The sequence below is a fragment of the Danio rerio genome, chromosome 12 (assembly GCF_049306965.1).
Source record: "Danio rerio strain Tuebingen ecotype United States chromosome 12, GRCz12tu, whole genome shotgun sequence".
Classification (NCBI taxonomy): Eukaryota; Metazoa; Chordata; class Actinopteri; order Cypriniformes; family Danionidae; genus Danio; species Danio rerio.
The window spans coordinates 24,010,838-24,033,070 of record NC_133187.1 but is presented as its reverse complement, the minus strand read 5'-3'; the positions used below and the strand labels follow the sequence as shown (position 1 = coordinate 24,033,070).

General features: G+C 39.1%; 2 protein-coding genes across 5 annotated transcripts in view; one reads left to right on the top strand and one right to left on the bottom strand.

The window, feature by feature from the left end:
- Positions 1-19,419, top strand: part of nsfb (N-ethylmaleimide-sensitive factor b) — an 85,188-nt gene extending 65,769 nt beyond the window's left edge. Inside the window, exon 24 of one of the 4 annotated variants that reach the window (XR_012387617.1) lies at positions 18,825-19,419. The gene's annotated coding sequence lies outside the window, so the exon portion shown is untranslated. Of the gene's footprint in view, positions 1-2,289; positions 3,900-12,991; positions 16,606-18,824 lie in introns of those variants that run through there. The other 3 variants (XR_012387618.1, XR_012387614.1, XR_012387616.1) reach the window with 3 other exon arrangements.
- The window catches only part of wnt3 (wingless-type MMTV integration site family, member 3), a 44,067-nt gene that overhangs the window by 3,326 nt on the left and 18,508 nt on the right, over positions 1-22,233 (bottom strand). The window contains 2 exon segments of the mRNA NM_001114552.2: positions 1,222-1,487; positions 9,347-9,588. Of these exon segments, the coding sequence (NP_001108024.1) occupies positions 1,222-1,487; positions 9,347-9,588 (508 nt within the window).

Sequence of the window (22,233 nt, the reverse complement as noted above, 5' to 3'; positions counted from 1 at the left end):
AGCGACTATACCATGTATAATATCTGACCCGGTGCAAGTTCTTCTGCATGATGTTAGGATCAGGCCACAGGTGTTGTTCAGGTGCTGAGCCTGCAGACAGGCCCTAGCAGCTCTCAGCTTATTCTCTTCTGAAGTCCCGCTTAATAGAGTGTGCCACCGGCACTATATGTCTTTGTTTTGGTTTGTTTGCCTTAATTCACTCGCTATATTTAGCTGCAGAATTCCCCAGCTGCGGCGGAAGGCAGGTGTTTGCAGGTCCCTGGGGGTCTAGTTGAGGCTGCTGACATCATGTCCTGAACTCTTTGGGCCATTGGCGGGTTCCCCAGGCTACGTCGAAACAATGGAGTAGGCTTGGGGTCCTGACAGGGCTGACTGTCCCAGTGGCTGCTCCTGTGGTCTCTGGCTGATGAAAAAGTGGCCTGTTGCAGTGTGGTCTCTCCTATTGCCCCTTAAGCAACTTTTGCGCAAACCTTTAGACTCTGAGTCATGACAGTAGAAGTGACGGGCTAAACCCCGAACCCCAGTGTTTTTCTTCCCTCCCTGCTTTCGTTAAACCACCAACTGAGTTTACACTTCTGTCATGGATTCAGTACAGATGCAAGTTATGAGAGGCATGAAAGGATAAGAGAGGTAATTACCCGGTAATTTCTCATGAAAATACCAGTTTTAAAGTTGAAAGTCTCTCGGAAAAGGGATCAGGAGATATTTGACAGATCTGCGGTGCATTAACACCTTTGTGAACTGTAGGGTAAGACCCACCCAGGAGCAGCACAAGTACAGCTTTGTTCATTGTTTGATTATCATCAACCTGCTGGCTTAAAGGTGAAGTGTGTAATTTCTGTGGTTCTTCTGGAATCACAATCAGTTTCAATGGTCTGGCGAAATGGCCTGAAAATGTTTTTACTTAGGAAATGTTTCAAGTTTGGGATGAAGCTATCTATTTATCTGAGCAATGTCAAATGCAGTATTTAAGGTCACTTGTTATTGTTCATTTCTTTCTGGTGCATCATTGCACACTTCACTAAAGTGATTGCACACATATGGAGTGTATTCTCAGCTTATCTCTTTTCACATTACATATGTCACCCTTGGGCATGTAAACAGCAGACACAGTATGAAGTTTCAAAACTGTAATGATGATATCCAGTGGTACTGAGCTGGGAAATATTTAAGGATACCAAGTAGCAACTTTTTTTTAAATGAATTGAAAAGATCTCTTACCATTCGTCCTGCCTCATTGTTGTGCCTGTTCATGGCACTCCGAGCATCTGGCCGGTTCTCACGAGCGTCTGCAAACTCTCGAGATACCAAAACCCCAAATTCAGCATCTTCACTGCAGCCACCCCACTTCCATCCCTCTCCCGGTGGGCCTTTATGATGGGAGTCACAGCCACACATTGTGGAGGTCCCTTCTGCACATGAACGGGTCACTGCAAATGCTACTCCAGCTGAGGCAATCGCATGAACAAATGCAGATTCTCTTGTAGCTACAGAGAAGAAAGAGAGAGATTTGTAGATGTCAGTCATGTAAACATTTCGTCCCATTCCTATGACTGTTACAAATCTCTATTGTACCGACAAATGTATCTTCATTAATTCATTTTCTTTTTGACTTAGTCCCTTTATTAATCTGGGGTTGCCACAGTGGAATGAACTGCCAATATATCCAGCATATGTTTTATGCAATAGATGCCTTATTCACACACCATGGACAATTTAGCTTACCCATTTTACCTGTACCGCGTGTCTTTGGACGGTGGGAGAAACTGGAGCACCCGGAGTAAACCAACGCGAACGGGGAGAACATGCAAACTACACACAGAAATGCCAACTGACCCAGCCAAGGCTTCAACCAGCGACCTTGTTGTGAGGCGACAGCACTACCTACTGCGCTACCGTGTAGCACAAAAATGTATCTTGTGCTGGTCCAAAGCTTAGTGACCTTCCTACATTATTGCAAGTAATTATGTTGTCCCTTGAAGGAATAATTAATCCCCAAATTTAATGTCTGTATTGTCATCTCATTTACTTCTGATTTTAGAATTTTAAATAAATTCACGTTTCATATTTTTTTAAAGCAGAACTTTATGTAGTTCCTTGACTGCTGGATTCTGCCTTAAACCTGATTTGTGCTCCTGTGTACCCCACCAAGCACATCTAACATGTAGCCAGTGTCGTTGGGAGCTTTTGTATTTCTGCATTCTGTTTGATTTGTTTTGCAATCACACCTCGGATATGCTAGTTGAGTTGCTAGTGGATTTTTCTATGTTTTGCTGTGTTTCTTTGCAGGTTTCATGGTAGCGCAGTGGATAGCACGACCGCCTCACAGGAAGAAGATTGCTATTTCCTGGTCAGTTGGTATTTTTGTGTTGAGTTTGCATGTTCTGCCTGTGTTCGCGTGGGTTTCCTCCGGGTGCTCCGGTTTCCCCCACATTTCAAAGAAATGCACTTCAATTGCCTGGACTGTACCCAAGTTTGATTGTCCTCTCTTGCCACCATCTCGGTTGGTTTCTGTTCACACATTTTTTTTCCCTTCTGAACCCTGGTACGCTTGCATCATCGAGGTGCTGTGTTGTGTGCGGCTGTTGGTAGGTGACAGACACAAAAGCAAAGCGCCAAAATAGAAAGACGTCTGCACATCGTGGCTATTCTGCTTTTACTGAATCTTTTGGTTTTAGTAACATACAGAAAGCGACTCGTGTCCATCTGCTGCAATAATATTACAACTGTTCAGAACATATTATGATGTCCATGTACATGTATAGTTAAACAGCCAGACACCAATGTATCCAATGTTTGTTGTATTTATGCTTGTTGCAGACATTCTGTATTAGCTTAGTGGCAACTCGTCATATATGTATAATCTCCATTGCTAATCTCAAGCCATGTACATTTACTATACAGTTTACACTATATACTATATCTAGAACTTTCCTAATCAAGCCTCATTCAAACTACGAGCTTCTCGCAGCAGCAGAACAACAAGCAACCATTCATTTCAATGGCGTGTGAACGACTTCTGGCAATCTTTATCTACATGAGCGACCATTGGCGACAAGGTGGGCATGTCAAGCGGTGCTAAAAAGTTGAGAATCCTTCAACTTTATGCAAATGAAGAGCAAATGTCTTGAGTGACAGCCAATAGGAGCATCAGTAGAGCTCATGCGATCCTCTCTCAGCTCTCTCCGACGTTGGTTGTATTCTCTAATGTAGACCTACACAGATCTGCGCTTACAGCAGATTGCCACCCGGCTACAAAGTCGCTTTTAGTTTGAGTGAGGCATCGAGGCATTGAGTGAGTCGTTTATGAGGTTCCATGACAGATGCTGCCTTAAGCCATGCTCACACTGCACGCTTCGCCACATAGACTTCCATTTATATGCATGTGAATGTGGCAGACCGGAAATGCAAGCCACATTTGAAGTGAAAAAATGAAGTTTTGCTTGTGCGACAAGTTTCGCCTGTTGCTGCTATAAGCCGTGGTCACGCTGCACTTTTTGCCCCGTATTCATATGCATGTGAATGCGGCACAGCGGAAATGCAAGCTTATGCCACAAGTTTTGCATTCATTGCATTCTAAAGTTCAATCTTTGTGAAATCTGACCTATGAAATCACATCACTTGGTTGTGTAAGACCAATAGATCAGAATGTGACCTCTATGTACAGAAATGTAAAATGTGGAGCAATTAATTGCTTTATCAATGTCTAATCATCTTGTTTTATCTTGCCTTTTTTTGCAGTGCTGTACGATAGAATTTCACATAATCAAACTCTAATGTGACTGCGACTTAACAAAGTTCAAACTTGGTGATCTCAGACCTGTGAATTTGTATCACGTGAGCCCTATAGAAGATCAAACTGTGACCTCACTCTACAGCAATTTTAAATATGGAGAAATATTATGTGAATGTAAGAAAAAATTAGTAGGATGTTGAAGATCTCATCAAAGATGTTTATTTAGCATAGTAGTCTCAAAGTACCCCTGTTTCATCCCAGTCAGAATGAACCCTGAACATTTATTTTTTTACTTAAACCTTTATACTGTTTTAGATGTTACCTTTAGATTTCCCTTTAGATGTTAATGAAGGTACTCTTTGGCTGTTGATACAGCTGTTCTCTCTATCTTTCTATGTTAATCTAGTTTGATGAGATGGTTAAATTGATGAGATGGTTTTCTGTGCCACATACTCATCCTCATTCTACAATTGCTACCAGTTGCTCAAGATGTAGTCACCTTAATCAATGCAGAGACAACAAACTGTTGACTTATCTTTTCTATCATAATTCAGCCCATTTTGTGAAATGAGCATCAACACATATAGAGTGGAAGTTGGTTCGAGGCAGACTTAATTTCTTACAGTGACCGTGGCTTTAGATGTCTGTGTAGTAAGACAGCTAGACAGCATTTTCCAACTGAGCTACAATCTATCCCGAGGCTTCTGTAAAAGGTTTGAAGGAGATCCCTACCTCTTTAACTGTGGCCCTCCCAAAAGTCTCTCACCTGTGTTTGTGTCTCCAGGGCATGAATCGTTTTCTGTGACTGCCTCTGCAATACTGTCAAGGTGTTTGAGTACTTGGCTGTAAACGTCTGTGACAGCACTGGGACGATTGTTGATCATGTCACTTGTGGCTAATGCAGCCTGAGGTTTCACTGACACTGTGTCATCTCAAAGGTGTGCTGGTTTCTCTCTGGATAGTGTTTCAGGATCCCCCACACCACCACAAATCTCCCACCCGCCCAAGCCCTGCGGCCACCTGTGTGTAAGCCAGCAATAAGTCTGCGTGTTTGGTTTCTGAAGGCATGTGCTGAGAGATGGAGTTACGCCCCCTTTGAATGCAACAGCTTATTATGTAACTAGACACCACCGTTTCACAATCATAGCGCACTTACTGTGGCTCACCAATTCGCTCAGTCCCCACAGGAAAAACTGCAGCTCAACCAACCCATCTGACTTCATCACCCCAAACATTTAAGTGCCTGTAATGACAGTGGTTCTCCGACCAAGTTTGTCAGGAATCAGTAAGGCCTATAATAGTGTAAGATTATCTAAAGGAGTGCCCACACACATGGAATATGCCGGTGTATTGTGGGTAATGTGAATATATGACCAAAAAACACATCGTCGTTTCCCAATTGTGTTTATATGGTAAGTATCATGGTAACATATTGTTGGCCTGCAACTTGCTCTCTGCAACTCTCACATGGATGCCCACTGAAGCTTAGCAGGGCTGCGCCCATCAGTACCTTAATGGGAGACTACATGGGAGAGCTAGGTTGTTGTCAGAAGTGGTGTTAGTGAGACCAGCAAGGGGTGCTCAACATGGGTTCTTTGTGGGTCCTAACGCCCCAGTATATTGACGGGGACTCTTTCAGAAGAGACATTAAACCAGTGGTCACCAAACATGTTCCTGGAGGGCCGGTGTCCTGCAAAGTCTTACTAGCCTCAAAGTCTTACTAGGTATACTTGAAACATCCAGGCAGGTGTGTTGAGGCAAGTTGGAGCTAATCCCTGCAGGGACACCGGCCCTCCAGGACCGAGATGGGTGATCTCTGCGTTAAACCGAGATCCTGACTTTCTGTGGTCGTTAAAACTCCCAGGATGTTCTTCGATTAAAAAGTATCGGTTTAACCCCAACATCCTGGCCAAATCTGCCCACTGGCCTCTGTCCATGGCCTCCTAACAATCCCCATATTATACATCACTCTGTCTCCTCTCCACCAATCAGCTGGTGTGTGGTGTGTAGTTTGGCACAATATGGCTGCCGTCGCGTCATTCAGGACGATGCTGCACACTGGTGGTGAATGAGGAGAATCCCCAAAAAGTGTGGTGTCCAAAAAAGCCCTATATAAATGTAAGGAATTATTCAGAATAATTAATTGTTCTAATTCTGGTAAATTGCTTTCTGTATAAATTTCATCTGGGGTCCAAAACAACACTATACTAGTAGCTGTAATTGATATGGATTTAAAAAAAATATATTACAAAATGCACTTTGTCTTAGAGAAGAAAGTATTTTTGTTTTAGTGAAGAAGTATGTAATTGTGTAATTAGCTTAGCTTAGCGCCATGCTAGTAGCAAACTGTTGAAACTGAGGTCAAGTTATTGCATCCAAAATTTTGGGGTAAAAATGTTCACTTCAGTCAGGCATTGCTTTCCATGATAGTTGTAGGGTGACGTACAAGGAATTTGTCTATGTAGACAGTCCTGAGGCATCTTAGACTTCCAAAGCCTACTATTCTAAGGTTGATCAAGAACAAATATGTGTCCCCAAGCTTTGAATTCGGCTACTCTGCTTCTGAATATGCTGATTTACCTACTATATAGTGAAATCATTATGTGAAAGAAGTAGTGTGTCTGCATTTACAAAACAAAGGTCACACCTACACTTTAAAACCACTGATATTCTGAAGTGGTTGTATATTATGATCACGTTACTACAACACGAGGCCATTAAAGAGGAGATGTGATTGACAATGAAGGGATGCAGCTCACTCCACAAGTTACATGACACAGGCATCACAGCTGGTGCACTACCTTTAGTTTTCATTCTACACTAATTTGTGCAATTTAATGAATTTTTTTTTTTTTTTTGCTCAGTATGTGCTTTCAGATACAAAATGCTATTGTGGAATACTCGTGAGAACTCGACACAATCTAGTGAGCCTTTTTTTTAAAGACTGGAGTACTATAGGGTTGCCTTTCTTAGCAATTAACACATTTATGGTTGATTGTGTGCCACATAAACCTGTTTCAACTGGAAATACATGAACAAAGAACTGAAAACAGCATTTTGCTCTGTTCCAGTATCCAATCTGTTCGTCTCCTTTCAGACTTCGCTTGGTTACCCGTTGTATTGTGTGCACCTCTCTTGCTAGGTAATGAAGATGAAGGAAGAGGTGCTAAATGTGCAGAACTGTTCACGCCACATTAGCTCTTTCCTTCTTAAATCTTTAGTTTTTTTTCAAAGAATAAATATAGAAAGCCGCTTTTATCTGCCTGTTTAAAAGCTTTGAAAATGCAAACTGTTTTCAGTCCATTTCTGCATAGAAAAAAGACCTTTCTACTGAGGTAAGTCCTATTGCTTGGGTAAGTGAACACACCGATACACACACACACACACACACACACACATGAACTATCACGAATGTCATCAATGGCAATGCCATTAGTACTGTGATTTAGTTCCATTGCTTTCACATCAGAAGCAAATCGTACCAATTACTTGTTTAGGTGGACCTTATGGGCATTGACTGCTGTCTCGCTGTTTCTCATGAATCTGCAGACTCATCTCGCCCCAGTATTCTTGTTATATTCTTGCAGGAAGTTCATGTCCGCACACATAGACAAACAGTCCTTTTTAATAAAGGTTGTGTTTGGGCGCACCTCTCTGGGTTTGCGGCCAGAAGGAGGCCCAGTTGGTTCTGGCAGGCCCAGCTGGGTTCACCACAACAGAGAACTGTGAGCTCTGGGCCCCAGGAGCTCTGGCCAAGGGCCAAGAAGAGCGCTGCTCCCGCTACCTGCTGGGTCCATGAATCCGCCTTTGTCTCTGTGTTGTCACACCGTATTACCCACACAAAAGGGCCCAGCACCCCGCACCCCATAGCCCAGTTCAGCTCTGCCCAGAGCAGGGGCTGGCATTCCCAAAAGGAGCAACCCCCCCACCTCCTGTGACACACATACACAAAACACACATACATCTCATACCAGTCAAAATATTATAAAGCATTTTTAAAAATCCAGTCAGTCAGGACTCATTGGGCCAGTCCCAATACAAGCGAAGAACCTTCTTCCATATCTCCACTTCGCATTGTCTGTCTCCTTCATCCTCTCCTCATCCCCCTCTCCAGTTCCCCCTGCCTTCCACCTCTCTTCCTCATGATGGGGAAGGATGGAGATTCCCTTTCAGCCTGCTTTCATGACACAGTCAAAAGGGCGTGTGAATGGGGCGTCCGTGGGAGCCGGGCGGTAAGAGGCACACAGGGATGGCTCATACTGGCCTTCATGCACAGTAGGGGTCGAAGTGAACCCTCTAGCCCTTTTCTATTGCTTGTAATCTCATTTGGCCTCCCTACTCTTTTTCTCTCTCTGTTTCTCCCTAACTCACTGCCTGTTCCTGCACAGGTCCTGCACTGTGGTTAACCATCCTGGATGTATGTGATTTTCTGAGACCCATTTAGCATCCTTTCTGTCATGGGCTATGACAGAACATCAGTTCTCAGTCATTTAAGTAGCAAGTTTTTCAGGAAGCACATCATTCTCTACTTCACCCAGGATTTTCAGAAACATTCACATCTACAGTATCAGTACATTTCTGAAAAACCAGGAAACCTACTCAAATATTAACAAGATATGCATGGAAATGGAAATGCATTTTTTTCTATTGCTTTTTCTATCTGCTGAAACACAAAGTTAAATAGTACTTATCAAAGAAAGTGTTGACAACAGTTTAGTTTTGTTCAAAGTTTGCCATTTTATAAAAATAGTTTGATATGTCATTATTTTTGGTTATTTCCCCCCCCCCCCCCTGTCCATTTTGACTGATTTACCACAACGGAGGATTTTTTACATTGCACTGAAAATGTGAAAGACTAACTTATTATTTGTACAAAAAAAAAATATGCAAAAATGCATAGTTTATTAATTATTAAGTTAATGTTAATATGTCAAAAATATTTGACTCCTTTAAAGAAAAATATAATAGGTGAGAAGTGTTTGACCTATTTTACTTAGCATATTGTGACTATAATCTAATCATAAATGCATAGTTCATCCAAAAATTAAAATTCTGTCATCATTTACTCATCCTTTACTTGTTTCAAACGTTTTGTGTATATATATATATATATATATATATATATATATATATATATATATATATATATATATATATATATATATATATATATATATATACTAGAGTTTGAATCTTTCAGCAGAATAATTTCCAATATGAGATTGCATTTTCTTACTTTTTTTTTTTTACAAAACAAGTTCATTGATGTCTTGCTGAGTTACAATGTTATGTTTTTTTGTCAACATTTCTTAACTTAATTTACAGTTCAGTTATTATTATGATTTTAGAAAAATCTTCTTTTTATTGATTATTTAACTTGATTTAATAGAAGTTAAACTGAAAAGCATTTGTCTCTTTTTAAAATCTTTAGTTAAAATCCAATTTACCACTAGCCTTCTGTATTTTTAACACTTCTTTTACACTACTACTCTACTAGCACACGCATGACATCTCAAAACAAATTGTAGGTATGTAGAGGCTGATCATTCTCTATTACTGGAATTAAAATACTATATATTATGTAGACTGATGTGTACTGTTAACCGATACCTTTATCAAGCACTGGTCCAAATATTGCTAGACTGTCCTTGATAGTGGTGCAGTTCCACCTGCGACCACGGAACTGGTGCTGACACTCCTGGATACCCAGTTTGACTCCTTCCGCTACACTGGGCATGATCTCTATGTAATTGCGGCAGAAGCGCAGCTGTTTTGGCACCAGGCCAGGTATGGAGCCACACAGGATGGGTTGGGATCCAATGGATGAGTACTGCTGCCCAAGGGCCAGGGACCTGAAACATAAGCATGAAGTTTAAACACGTATCAGGACACACGTGACATCTAAGTCTTTTACAAGAAGACGGTTGTTCAGAGCAGTTACGTAATCTAATCTTTTACTTCAAGAGGTGTCATTTACTGACCCTAATGTTGTTTCACACAGCTAGAATGTTTCTAAATTGTTAGAATGCAAATGACAATTTGTAATTCAATCCCAGCCATTTCTGTTGGATTTAACCCAAAACTCGGAAGAGACTTGAGCACTTTATGTAATGATGAACATATTAAATGTTGCCTTAATATTATATATCTGCAAAACTGTTTTGTTTAAGTGTGTGTACATAAGCTTAAGGAAAATAATTAATTCTGATCCGGTGTTCAAATATTTTCTTTGCTTGTGTGTGTCTGCTATTAGATATTTGGCTGTTGCAAGTGTATGCATGTGTGTGGTTATGTGCAGTAGCTGAGCTGACAGCAAATTCCTCAGAGATTTCCTTCTGCTCCAAACATTGAGTGGTTCAAGAATTTCATGAACACTTCTTAGAAACAGACCCAATCTATTAGTTATTCCAGAAACAGTAGTACTTTCACACTGGTAATTAAGTTTATTGCCATCCTTCTGTGTCCAAAATGAGAATAACATCACACCATTATCGTTACATCCTTGTTTTGACATGCATACTTTAATAATAGGTGTAACCATTACACTGCTTAAGCTATCATTGATTTTTATCGCATATTTGTAAAGTTAAATTTGTATGTGTGTGTGATTGTCTATTTGATAACATATGTGGAACACACACGCTCTGAACTGGAAGCTCTGAAGCTGTAATAAGTCAAATATTCAGTGTTATAAATCCTGCAAATGTTTGGAAAAGATTCAGTTGTACAGCAGAGGAATCTATTAGCAGTTCTGTCCTCATTTTCCCACAGACGACGCTATAAAACATATCTACATGAACCTATGAACTCAGAGACTGCTGCATACTGTACAAATCATTTCAAAAGTAATAAAACACTGACTCCGAATTCTCATTGTAAAGGGCAAATAGAAATTTTACCTCGGTTTTATTATATATACAATATTATTCTGCAAAATCATTTTCTAGCATTTTCTAGCATTTAGCTGTCACCGTCATTTTATAAAACAATAAGCCAAATGGTAAAGGTCACTAATAAAGGAAGTAGAAACTGATATTTTCTTAGATGTTATGTAGCCACTTACACCCTTGTGAGAAAGACTAGGGATGTGGTTCTATACTTTTGTTAACTGGTTGTAGGATGGAGGCAGATCTGAACGTGAGATTGTAATGTATTTGATCGGCTCTTGTTCTCCTCGTTCTACTCTAAATGGTATTTTTTAGGCCCACTAACAGGGACACTTAACACCACTGCCTCTAGAGTTCCCCTTACATTCAAAGAAGTGAGATTTACCTGGACAACTCTTACAACTCACGCCCATCCACATCACAAGTCTAGATTATCTCCTGAAATCTGAAGAATAAGGTTTGAAGTCATCTCATATGTAAACCTCGTTTCAACTTGAGAAAAATGCCACCAAAGTAACCTCCTAAACTAGCGATGCCCGATCCTGTTCCTGACAATTTGCCTTCCCGCAGAGTTCAGCTCTGCTGATCAAAAACAACTAAACCAACTAAGTAGGAACTGAAGAAGCACTTGGTATTTAACACATATGTGATTGGTCAAGTTTGCAGCTAAACTCTGCAGGAAGATCTCTGTAGACCTCCAGGAACAGGACTGGGCACTCTTGCCCTAAACCTTGCTTCCTTCCATGCCATGCACCAGTCTAATCCCTCTGGTTCTTGAGCTTAGAGGAGTAAGGTTTGCCTGCACAGCTCATAATGGCTGGCCTCTGTTAAACACCTCCTAAACCCCACTCCAGTCAGAGTCCAGTCAACAATGTAATCCCCAAATCCTCACTCCTATCCAGGTCATGGCACCAGTGTTACCCACCTGCTTCTGGAGTGCTTCACACCTCCCTCCAGTCTGGGTTACATGTCTCTTGAGGTCAGGAGAGAAAGGTTTGGCTCCACAGTTCATGCTAGCTGACCTGAATTACACTCAACCTTTAGACCTCTCTCTAATCTAACCCCGAAACATTGTCATCAAGGTCACGTCACCAATGTAACTTATCTGATTCTAGTGCACCTATTCAAGCCAAGGGAGTGATGTCTACCTGTTGTATTTTTTTTATTAGCTTGCCCCCATTACCCCTTCCCCTGTCCCAAACTTCTGTCCAATCTGGATCATAGCTGTAGTGTGATCCCCTAAACCTCTCTCGCGTGTAGGTCAAGGTACCAGAGTAAATTTAGCTTCTTTCCACTCTGTGGTATGGTATGTTTTGGGACAGCTCAACTTGCTTCAGGTTCAGGTTCATTTCTATTTCAGCTTAGTACCACTTAATAAGAGTGAGATTATAAGCAAAGTATCACTGCCTCTACTGCTGTGACTTTCTTGGCAGCCAATTAGAGAAACATCTGGACTAGTTCTACGGAAAAAGATGCTGTCATTTCTGGTATCTTTTTTAAAAGTGATTATAACAAATATTTAGTCGTTCGAACCAGCAAAAGAGCAGTGGCTGCTGCTGACTATTTAAATATAAAGAGTTGGTGGACACTGGTAGTCGTAAACTCTTGGACCAGTTGGTGATCAGCAGTGTGTGTATATATCACGCTTTAGCTTCCATTACACTTACTCATTCTAATCTGAGAAATGCCACCAAAGTAACTTCCTAAAATAGGGGTGCCCAATCTTGTTCTTGGAGATTAACCTTCCTGCAGAGTTCAGCTCTAACCCTGATCAAAAACAACTAAATCAACAAACTAGGCTCTGAAGAAACACCTATTAATTAAGACAGGTGTGTTTGATCAAGTTTGCAGTTAAACTCTGCAGGAAGATAGCAATGTCTCACATAAAAAAGCACAGGTACAAGGTAGAGAATGCAGTAGAAAAGGCCTTAAAACTGAGCCATACCAAACCAAACTCTGTCATAAAGTGGAAAAAGAGCCTTTTGTAACATTGACACTGTTATGAAACTGAAATAAATCATCTGAATAAAGACACTATTGTCTTTTGTAGAGCTAGAGATATATTTCAAAATTCTGTTTTCCTGTTTATTACCGTGAAGCTGCTTTGACGCAATCTGTATTGTATAAGCACTATAAATAACTGTGACTTGACTTTATGAAATGATTGAAGAAATCTGTTGTTTTTTCCGGAAGAGGAGGTTTTGATTAAGACTTATGACTTAAGAAGAATCATAAAAATGAAACATGCACAGAAGAACTGTTCACAATAAGATCGATAACATGCTTTTACAAAATGAGACAGGTCCCAGTAAAAGCATCACCACATTGCCAGATATGTATTTGTTTATTTTTGTTACTTTTTTTCCAGAGCCTGTGAATTTAAGCATCTACCTTGGGTGTGCAGAGGCATATTTCCATGCTTTTATGATGAGATATGCTGCCTGAGAGCACTGGCATAGACGCCGTCTTGTTGGCCAAGGGTTTACATGGTTCCCCCTTCAGGCCAGCGGAGGATCACACCTATTAGAGATCAGCCGCGCACGATGACCTCAGGAACCCCGCTGGGTGCAACCCTATCACAGCGCCAATCTCTCTGACAGATGAGTGTACTACTGCACCCCTCATACACAAAAGCATTGAAGTCAGGAGAGAAAAATCCCCCTCAGAGGCTTCTCGGCTTCTCTTTACTGTCCTCCCTCACTCCAGTCGCACACTCTCCGTGTTTGATGTTGTGTGAAAGCGTGAACACAGAGCTGGGAGATGTTAGCGGGCTGCCAGGTTTTAGAGGAGGCGAGTCTTTGTATGAGAGTCTTATGTCGAGAGAAGTGCGTGTCTGGATGGCTTTGATGCTTCATGTGTGTGCGTCACTCCACCATCAGCTTTGTCAAGGTGTTCACGTCATAATGCTGATGTTTGTGTCTGCATGTAGGTGAAAGTGAAGTAGTTAAGCAGATGCACAGGTAAGAAGTACACATCCTAAAGTTACTTTAGGGTTCTTGGGTAATTGCCAGATACATTAAACACAGATACATTTTATGGCAAACAGCAAAAGAAAGTTTCTTTAGCTGTTTATTCTGATGAATCCTTTAACCAAAGAGCAGCTATACATCAATCAAGCTACCCCTGAGCATTTTTTGTTTGATTTTACAATTTTAACTCTAAACTATTTTTCAATGGTTTGTTGTTGTTTGTTTTATTGGTAAAGCACATTTAAAAACAACAGATGTTGAGCAAAGTGCTTTAGAAGTCGACAAACACATGAAATCTATACTTGTATACACATATACACGACCTAATATGTAAAGGCAGACCATTCCACAGACGAGGGGTTGTGACAGATAAAGCCCATGTCACCTTTTGATTTTAACTGTGATTTAGGAAAAACTAGCTGAAACTGGTTTTCCGAGCCGATTGGCCTCAATGAAGTGGGCCAGTGAAGAAGCTCACCAATGTAAGTAGGTGCCAGACCATTCAATAACTTGTATTAAATCTTAGATTAGACTTGGATCCAGTGAAGGGATGCTAAAACTGATGATGTTTTTTGTATGTTATTCTATTGTAAATAATTTAGTTTCTGTTTTAAAATGTGGAAGTACTGTTTGCTTTATGCATTAACTACATTTTCAGCCATACTTCGTCTATTTTAACAGTGAGTACCACAATGGAAACAAGCCCAGAACTTTATTGTGTTTTTATCCTCAACGGTTTTATTTCAAAATGTATGGGATACTTGTATTTTTGTACAGTTAGTTTAAAATATGTCAAATAAAAATTCAATTCAATTCAATACTTACTACAGTAGTCAACATTTGAAGTGGATCACAACCTTTTATTAAAAACTAAAATACTTTTAACAATACCCATTCTTGTCTTAGGACCACTTGTTGACTACTGCATATAGTTAGGGTTAGAATGCAGATTAGGTTTAGGGTTTGTTGCTTGTAATTATGCATTATTATTTGCAAATTCTATAGCTAGTGCATGCAACCAACCCTAAACATAATCTACTGTAAAAGTACATGCGATTAATTTATATTTCTGAGTAGTAAAGCGAATAGTTACATGGCACCATGGACATCTTAAGAAAAGTGTTGCCATTTAAAAATGTGTTTAAAAAAAACAACTAAAAAACAAAACACACACACTGTCAAGGACCCCTTTAAAAACAGTGTTATCATTTACTTACCCTCATGTTATTCTAAACTTTTGAATGATCCCATTTTACATGCTATAGTACTTAATTCGATTACTGTCATTGCGTCACCGCAATATCCACATTTCCTTCGTAGTTTCATGTCATTTCAGGTGTTTCATGTTTAATTTGTCGACTTTAACTGCAGTTTGGCACTTTCACTTTCAAATTCGAAACATTTCATACATGCCCAGCTTAACGAACGAGATATTGGATGCGAGTATGAACTGCTGAAAGACTGTTGTTTTAAAAAAAAAAAATTATACTGCAAGCTGTATTGTAAAAAAATATCTCGAGGCTCTCGACTTTGTAGGTGCAGAGAATAGTGTCGAACAGCTGTGTGTATAGTATATAGACTATCCTGTCGCAAAATGACGACTGCATTTCAATAATGAATAATATTCCACATGTCTTAATTTGATTTCTGTTTAGTTCGATTATGACCTTAATCGGATTAATCAAAAATCTCTGTTTACATGGTAGACTCTTAATCAGAGTATTGTCTTAATCCTATTAAAATCGGATTGTAGATGTCCATGTAAACACACTCCATGAAAGTCAAGTGACTTTTTTTCCCACTTCAGAAAGATCGTCTACACCACAGGGAGCCCAAACTTAGTCCTGGAGGGCCTGTGTCCTTCATATTTTAGTTCCAACCCCAATTTAACACACCTGAAACAGCTAATCAAGCTTTTTTGGGGTATACAGAAACTTCCAGGCAGGTGTATTAAAAGAAGTTGGAGCTAAACTATGCAGGACACCGGCCCTCAAGGAAGAGTTTGGCCACCCCTGAAAAATTGCTGATTAATTGATGACAAAGTTTCATTTTTGCTTGGATGAACTTTTACTTTAAAGAAGAGCAGTGAAACCAACGTCTGTGTTTCTTTGTATCTATGTTTTACCATAGACTCCACTCCTTTCCATCCAACAAGCCATGGTTACAGAATGATATTCTTTCTAGTATGCCATTTTTTTACTCCACCATGTATTATTCCTATCAGTTTAGATTATTATTTTCTAAGTGTCTGACAGAAATCCCGGCCCCTTACATAGCAACTTACTGGAAGCGGAGCCTGTTTTTCTGCAGTGTTTGCTGAGTGAGTAAGTGGCATAATTACACATCTGCTTGCAGTGTAACTGTCCATTAATCTCTCACCCATGAGGATGATTAGTGTGTTGGTGTGTGTGTGTGTGTGTGTGTGTGTGTTGTGCTGAATTGTGAATCAGCCATTCTTTGTGCCTGTGCATCTTAATTAGAGGCGGATGTGTTTAATTAAGTTAATTACTAAACCGCATGCTTTGATACAGATCTGAGCGTGCTTTCATTGCATGCTTCACAACCTCAGCGAACTGCGGTCTGTGAAATGCACCGTTGATTCTGAAGTGGATGAGAAGGAGGGATTGCGAACGTGTAAATATGCGGCGAAAACATCTCAAGGAACGAAGGGTGTGGCGACACTACTGAGTATGGAATACAAACATTGGCTTGATGTGAGTTGCTAATTTGTCTGCTGGAATCTGCTACTGCGAGGAGAGACAGTGAAGCTTTAGGGTCTAGCAGGTGCTTGTCTGAGCAGGTTTAGGGCCACCTCTAGCCTTCGGGTGATGCGGTTCAGTTTTGTGCTGCTGGGTGGGTGGTGACTGCAGTGCGAGATTGAAAATAATGACGCAAGCATTAATAAGCCATTGCACACCACACTACGAGGATAATGAAGTGAGGGAATTCCTCTCTACACAAAACAGAGAAATGTTATTTTGCCATTGACTGAAGAATAAAAGGATACCCACCCAAACATTAAGCCTCGCTTTTCTACATAATGAAAGTGAATGAGGACTGGTGTCAAGTTTTAGAATGACCAAAAAAGCATAATGAAATTCATAAAAATAGGGCCCTGTTGAGGAGTTTTCTGTATTGATTTACTGCAGGCAGGACTGTGCGATTTTGGGGAAAATATCTAATTGCAATTTATTTAAAAAAAATTTTTTTGAACAGATATTGATAAGCTAATCGCAACATTTCAAATCATGATTGCAATTCGATTTCGATTAATCGAACAGGCCTAACTGCAGGGATTTCCCCCATTTTTTTAAATTATCTGGACCAAAAAGCTTTGCTTGCATAAAATGACTGCTGACTGAAACGAGAATGCACAGTACATTCTGAGCAAGCTTGAGACGATGTACCAATACGATCTCATGGCAATTCGTAACTTTTTGATTTATGAATTTGTATGATCTCAATTGTATGATTTGTTTATCTCCCAATGAAGGTTGGGATTAGGGGTGGGGGTGCCATGGTTCTTTTTTTACAATCTTACATTTTCATATGACTGAACTTGTATGAATTAGCCACTAAACTGACAAAACGTAAAATAGTTAAGTTTCCTTGTGAGATCAGGCTAGATGTACCTTTCCATACATGCAGTAGTCTGTATTGGTAGTCCACAAATCTGAACTAATGCTACACATACACAAACTGTAAACAAATTAGCACTTACTTACTTAGCATTTTCACAGTACTTCTTACTCACCACAAAGGTGTCCGCTCATGAAAATATGTCTGTTGATCTGATAAACAATATTGCTTGCAAATATTTAAGAAATGTGACAAAATGACAGCTGGCTTCTTTGTGTTTCCTCTTGATTTGCATCATTCGGTTAGTTTCATCACTTCAGTTTTTGATCTCATGCTCTGACTTTGTGTTTTCAGGGCTTCAACAATATCTGCTTCATGAATGATCCTTAATTTTGTCAGGAATCTTTTCAATAAATCAATCAATCCAGATCAGGAACCTAGTTAAAATCTTTAGTTTGTGAATCACTTTTAACTCACTGTGGCCCATTCAGTACTTATTGGGGACCTAACCTCATAAAGATTTTGGGTACAATTTTATTTTCAAATAACAATGAAAAAATTGTTATGCTTTCGCATGTTTATTTGCTATATGACGTTGATTTTACAGTCTGAGAATATCAAATTTTCAAAAAACCTTTTCTATGTACAAATTTTTGAAATCTTTTTACATTTGTGAAAATGATGTCATGGACATATGCATTACTAGTTCATTGTAAATCTAAGTGCAAGTACTTAACCAAAACAGTGGTGGACCATAGGAGAGCACATATACAAGTGGGTTCATAGTATTACTTTATAAAGTGACACCAAATACTGACGTGGCATGCAAAATACTGCATTTTTAGACATTTTTATTGATTGTTGGCATTGTTGATCGGCTGTACACAAGCCTTGCACAATAGGTATTAGTATAGATGTTAGTGCATCACTGTTGTGTAAATGTACCTAATATATGAATCATATGAGCATTTTCATTCCCCATTTATTGTAGCTGCATGGAAACAAGCCACTAAAGTCATTTTCTTTTTATTTTCATTCGGCTTAGTCCCTGATTTACAAGGGGTCACCACAGCGGAATGAAATGCCAATAACTTCGCATATGTTTTATGCAGTGGTTGCCCTTCCAGCTGCAACCCAGTACTGAAAAACACACATACACACTTTCTCATTCACACACACTCATACACTACAGGCAATTCAGTTTATTTAATTCACCTTTATCGAATTTCTTCGGACTGTGGGGGTAACCGGAGGACCTGGAGGAAACCCATGTGAAAATTAGGAGAACATGCAAACTCCGCAAAAAAATGTTAACTGGCCCAGCTGGGACTCGAACCAGCAACCTTCTTGCTGTGAGACGACAGGATTGTCCCCCCAGCAATCAACACATATTGCAAGTTTGAATCAATCTGAGGATCAGTAAAATATTAATTTAACAGCAGAATTTGCATTTTTGCAAGAACTATCCCTATAGTAGCATTTTTTTTTTCGCCCATCCCTCACTGTCCAAATGCAGCAACCTAGACAAAGCATATTTAATGTCCCTCTCTGAATGTTTTTCAGCACCCTTACGTTCAGCAGCTTCTCCAGAAAAGTGGGAGATGAGGCACCTGTCTATGACCACACTGCTGAGTGTTCTGTTTTTGTCCACAGGCAAAAGAAATAAGAAACTCTTTGAACTTGTGAGTTTGTGACATCCGACCCCTGGAGCTCTTGAGGTTGATGCCTTGTTAAAGCTGTGTTTGAGTTCATTACAAGGCCACAGCTTTGGCCTGCTACCCCAGGCCCCAGACAGGTCAGGGAACATTCACCAGACATTCCTGGCCAGCTTCTGCTCCTTCTGAGAGTGGCTTGGAGGTACTCTGAGGTATGTTTAAATGTGGAGATTTTCACTTTACATGCCCTGATACATGTTAAGCCAAATCAAGAGAGGTGTGACATGGTCAGACATGAAGAATTAATAGTTCAAACTTTATTTTGATGGTCCGTTTGTTGAATTTAAGTTACATTGCATCTACATTAGATGGTAGACTGTTAGAGTTGGGGTCGGGGTTAGGGTTGGTGTAAGTTGACATGTACTTGCAAAGATTCTTATAGTCAGTTAAATGTTTGTTTAGCAGCAGTATCAACAGGTATTAAGCAGACAGTCTACTAATATTCAATTGGACCATCAAAAAAAAAGTGTTACCAAGTAATAATTTGAAACAAAATTAAATGTATAATAAAAAAAATTAACAAATGTGAGGCCAAAAATGTAGTTTGTTTGAAAATTATTTTGTGAGTTCAGGACCACTTACTTGTGAACCAATATACTACTATAAGGTAATAAAGAAGAATTAAATGGTGTAAAAAACAACAGACAAAATTAGTTTGGAGTTAAAAAGTAAAGCTTATCCAAGTAAACCATCATTCATTCATTCATTCATTCATTTTCTATTTAGCCTAGTCCCTTTATTAATCCGCTGTCGCCACAGCGGAATGAACTGCCAACCTATCCAGCACATGTTTTACACAGCGGATGCCCTTCCAGCTGCAACCCATCTCTGGGAAACATCCATACACAATTTAGCCTACCCAATTCACCTGTACCGCATGTCTTTGGACTTGTGGGGGAAATCAGAGCATCCGGAGGAAACCCAAACGACCGTAGGGAGAACATGCAAACTCCACACAAAAACACCAACTGACCCAACTGAACCAGCGACCTTCTTGCTGTGAGGCGACAGCATTACCTACTGCTCCACTGCGTTGCCCAGTAAACCAATATACTTTTAGCTAATTTTGAGAAACAGAGTACTGTGCAGAAAATCAGGGCAAAGAAATTAGTCAAAATAACTCAAAAGAAATTAAACTCAAGTTTGTTAGAATCCAGTTCCCAAAATGAACCAAAACACATCAGTTAAAATTGAAGACCAGAATTCATGTTCATTTTCAGTGTTGGGGAAAGTCACTTTTGAAAGTAATGCATTATAATATTGAGTTACTCCCCAAACTCCCCTGACTAGTTGCTTTACTTTTTATGGTAAGTAGTACATTACGTTACTTTTAAGTTACATTTCCATTCCTTTTTCTGACCTGAGGCTTGATCTATTTCAGAATTTTCTTTTATTTAATAGATTTGTTTAATTAATAACATACTGTATAACCTTAATTTACCTTTTTAAAAAAACACATAAAAATGAATTTAGGATAATGTTGTTTATTTTTATTTTTTTTGGAGAACTTCCTGACCCCAGAGCTACATGCTGTATTATTGAAAGATTAATGAAAGTTTAAAGCAATGCGTTTGCTACTTTTTGTCCATCAGTGTCCATTCAGATAATCCTTTTTTCCTTTTCTTCCATGTGTTGAGAATAATGAAAATATTTCCATCGCAGAAGTGAAAAGCTCTACTGTCTTCAATTCTGTCTGTTCCTGCATTTTCTCATTTTGTGCAGGATTCAACATGACTATGCTTATTTTAATCCTGCAATTTATTTCCTAAAAGCAAATTAACTAAACTAAAAAGTAAATCGCCTTAGATTTTTTAAAAGTAACTCATTAAAAAGTAACACTTAATTTTTAAAAGTAATGCATTACTTTACTTGTTACTCAGAAAAGGAATATTATTACGTAACTCGCATTTCTTGTAATGCCTTACTCCCAACACTGTTCAGTTTCCTAAAACAGCTTGTTGATGTACAATTGGGGAGTTCCAAATCATGTAATAATGTGAGCCTATACTTCAAGGTAATAGAGAAGAATGAAATCATGTGAACGACAATCGTGCAAACAAAGTTAGACTAAAACAAAAATTGTTTAAGGGATTTTTTCGAGTTTACAACAGCTTACCAAAGTTCAATTCAATTCAAGTTTATTGTATAGCCATTTCAGAATAATTATTGTTTCAAAGCAGTTTTACAAAAGCTGCATGTTATTGCATGTTTTATTAGTTCCATAACCTTACTAATAACTTTACTGTAGCTAATTAACTAGCGACTTTTAACTAAGTTGCTAGTGAATAAACACCCTTTAGGCTTTATTCAAAGAAGTTCAGAAAAGACCTTTGCAGAAAAACAGGCATAAATTTTACCAATTTGAAATTTGTTTGAAACAGGTTTCTAAAACCAACCAAAATAGTTCAGCTGACATCGAAAGATAAAGGTCAGAATTTGTGTTCATAATTCTTAGCAAAGCTAAATTAATTGTATTTTAACAAACTTTACTGAAAACCAGAATGTTAACTAAATAACACCAAAATGAAGTTTGTTTGTAATTCAATATGGAACTTTGAAACAGGCTCCAAAAGTGAACCGAAAAACTTCAGTTAAAATAGTTCACATGTGTTCATACAGTAGCTCTAAAATTGCTTGCAAAAGACAAATTACTGGAAACATTTTGACAACATTGGGACCACTACCAACAACAGAAAATAACTATAATTATACCAAAGCTTTTAAGCTCTTAGTTCAAATATAAAGCTTTATCAAGCACTCTCATGTCTCTGTGCCTTACATGTAACACTATAATGATCGCTCCTATTATACATTTATATATGTGTGCAAAGCATGAGCTCTATCACTACTTGGACTTCTTAACAAGTGATTAAAGCCACAGCTTACTCAAATCCCAGATATTGCTCAAGATCGACAGCTTCTACTTTGTTAGGAATGAATCTAGCCCCTTCACTCAACTCACACTTGACATTTTAAGACAGGATGTAGGAGATTTTTTTGAAGAAAAAAAAATTTGCACACCTTTCTGTGTTAAATGTATGGAAAGCATCTGTGCCTTAGGCTGCGTGACCAAAGTAGGAGAAACAGAGAGCAGAAGGATTAGAGAGAGAATCACCTTGTCATAATCAATCCCTCCGTACTGAATGATGGAACATTTGTGTAATTTAATGAACGCCTCTAATTTAAATGTCAGTAACATTGATTAATTTACTATTTCCCACAGCGGGCCATATATTTGCTCCATTTCAGAGTCTTGCGAACCTTTACAGTATTTATGGAAAGTATCACTTGAATTTTCAGAATCATATTTGGAATTTTATCAAGCATTCAAAGTGGGATCCATTTCG